Here is a 2862-nt window from a genome sequence, read left to right as displayed (position 1 = left end):
TGAAAATAGTTTCGAAAATAAAATACGTTTTCAGATTTATGGAAAATTAAACAGTTGACATGAAATTTTATGATGATAACTGCGACAGAAATTTTATAATATACAATTTATCTCAGGACAGATTTTAACAAGTGCGCAGCGTAGATATCATGAGGGTAAGCGGCTGCACCAGTGGGTATGCCACTTGAAAACTTATTTACTATTAAAATTTTGTTTTAACTAAACTTTTGTTTACACCTTATGATGATTTATAGTAAGACTGCAAACTTGGTTGAGCACTGCATCAGCGCGCCACATACAATGTGAGATAAACCAACCTGCAGAAATTAAGTAACTCAACGATTTGCAATGAATTCAAGAAACTTATGCGGATAACAATTCTGTATTGAATTTTATGAAAAATATAAAACAAAAGAATCAGGAGTAGCCTGGATTTGGTTATGTTGCTAGTCGACAGCAATTATGAGAAATTAGATTTATATGAGATAAAAACAGCTAAGTGCTGTCCATTCAACTCGAAATAGGGGGTGGGCAGAATTTTCAGTTTAATGCGATCTCTGTTCAGCTTAATATTATTACGAGCTCAATGATGGAAATCATTAGACAAGAAAGGAGGGCGGGACAGCATAGCAGGAAGGAATGAGGGAGAAGTTGAGGGATGGAGGAGGTGGAAATTGTCATATGCGTTCTTCTACTCAATCTCCACGTATAATATTCAGGCGTTGTTTCATTTATCAATACTGCCAACATTGATGGGCATTGAGTTATTTTCTCAATGACAGAAAATAGGGGCATCTGTATAAGTCAGTCCTATTGGCGATACAATGACATAATAGAAACTTTAAGGAGTCATTTCAAAAATGAAGGGAACGTTACTGCCATTCTGAAAGTATCAAAGGTGGTAGTATAAAAGTGTTCTCTAGCTAACAGCAACTTTCCTATGTCATGCTGAAACAATCTTGTGCACGATTTGAGCAGTGACAAACATTTAGGGATGGGATTGTGCGACTGCAGTATCCTGGTGACAAACATTTCCTTTAAACAATTAGCAATAAACATTACACTGGGCAGTAAAGATAATGCAAGAGGGGTTCAACTGCTATGTCAGAGTACTACTTTACAAATGGATTTGTAAGGACTATTGAAAATTATAGCAAAATATACCATTAGTACTATTATATAATGGCTTTGCCGTAATAAAGTCTCGAATATTAATTAAACATCATTACTGAAGAACAACGCGCTAGTTTCCATTCAAAAAGACTAAAATCAAACAACTACGAAAAGCTTAAAAAGCGCGCATGTTTAGTGCAGTGTGCCAAGAGAAAGAAAGAAAGCATTGTATGAAAAATAGCAAATATTTGAAAATTCATACCTGTCAGTAGACCTGTCAGGGATGACGTATAAAACAAACGTAGAGCCATACATTTTGTAACTGATGTTCGTGGTTTCTTCATATTTTTAGTCTAACAATGACAATGTAATTGTTGCAGTGAAGCATCGAAATGACCAAATAACGCAATGCAGTAAGTAATTAGACCGCCCTTCAGCAGCGAACATTTATACTATAGTGCAGTTCTCTCAATAAACAGAAATTTATATAAGGAACATTGCTACCGCATTTGAATAGCACAAAGTGCACGTAGCAGAATGCCAACGGCAGTGTTTACCATCACATTAGCATAAAGTTATTCTGCTGACCTAGAAATGCATGTATGCCTTGAAAACGTATAATAACAATGTAATGAGCCAACACCAAAGATTATAATAATCAAAGCCACTATCTATCACAAATAATATTGTGGCGTAAATTAAAGAAGTATAAAATAGTGTCTTACGTAAATGGGGCTGCACTGGCACGATAATAATATGTCGCAATATTCAGCAAAATTCATTCATTAATTTGAGAAAACAGATTGTTTAGTGAACATTTCAATCAGACTTTGATCAACCACTTTGAAAAGAAGAAAAATGAATGCCTAAAACAGAATAATGGCAAAACATAACATTTACTTAAAACACAAGCATAATGAATTGATAATTTAATATAATGCACATGCTGGGTTGAAGTACTAAAAATTGCGCATCACGGTTGTCACTTTAGTCAGTGTGGAACCGGCAACATTGTTATATGCATGGACAAAATACAGAAGCAAATTATTAAAAATTTATGGGTTTTGCCCCTTTACACTTTACATCGTGCACAAATGCACATTCATTTACTGATTCCAATGAAAAATATTCTGCAACGGTTTGAAAAAACATCATCAATTTTTCAAAAACAGCAAAAGTTGTTGCAACTGAAAATTCAGATATCAAAGAAGGATCATTTTTGTAGAATTCACTTGACTCAATTAAATTTATAAAACATGGTGAAACCTCATGGCACAATTCCTCCTAGTGAATTCGTCATAAAAGTGATGTTGGTGAATTGGGTTGTAAATGCTGATTTCTACCTCTTGGCTTCATACTCATTGCCAGTGTATATGAATTACAACGTATCCCAAGCCCAGCCTTACAGAATGGGGAACCACGGGGAACTGCATATACCTTTTGTCTCTTTTTGTTCTGCTTCGTGCCGTCCGCGATCCGCTTCGTGCCGTTCGTGATCTGCTCTTCATGTCGCCTGTTTTCACTTTTTCTTTTTTTCATTGGTTGTATCTGTAAGAATATGCTGAATGTTAAATCAAAAATTTTTATCGCATTATCACATAGCAAGATTGAAAAATTGGGAAAGAAAGAGTTTTGAAATAGAAAAAGTGACGGATTTTCAATTAAAAATAACGTGAACAAAATGACAACATAGAGAGTTTCGAAACAAAGTAACAGTACGCGAAAAATGGAATACTTTCAACAATTGAA

General features: G+C 34.8%; 1 protein-coding gene across 1 annotated transcript; it reads right to left on the bottom strand.

The window, feature by feature from the left end:
- Positions 1-2160: 2160 nt before the first annotated feature.
- On the bottom strand, positions 2161-2652 carry Tsp_07661 (hypothetical protein). Its single transcript, XM_003381076.1, has 2 exons — positions 2457-2652; positions 2161-2300 (listed from the first exon to the last, which is right to left on the bottom strand). Exons 1-2 carry the CDS (start codon positions 2650-2652, stop codon positions 2161-2163), a joined length of 336 nt encoding a protein of 111 aa, XP_003381124.1.
- Between the last annotated feature and the right edge of the window lie 210 nt (positions 2653-2862).

The sequence above is a fragment of the Trichinella spiralis genome (genome assembly GCF_000181795.1).
Source record: "Trichinella spiralis strain ISS 195 chromosome Unknown Scfld2, whole genome shotgun sequence".
NCBI lineage: Eukaryota > Metazoa > Nematoda > Enoplea > Trichinellida > Trichinellidae > Trichinella > Trichinella spiralis.
Note: the sequence above shows the minus strand (reverse complement) of the source record. Positions and strands in the feature narration are given on the sequence as shown.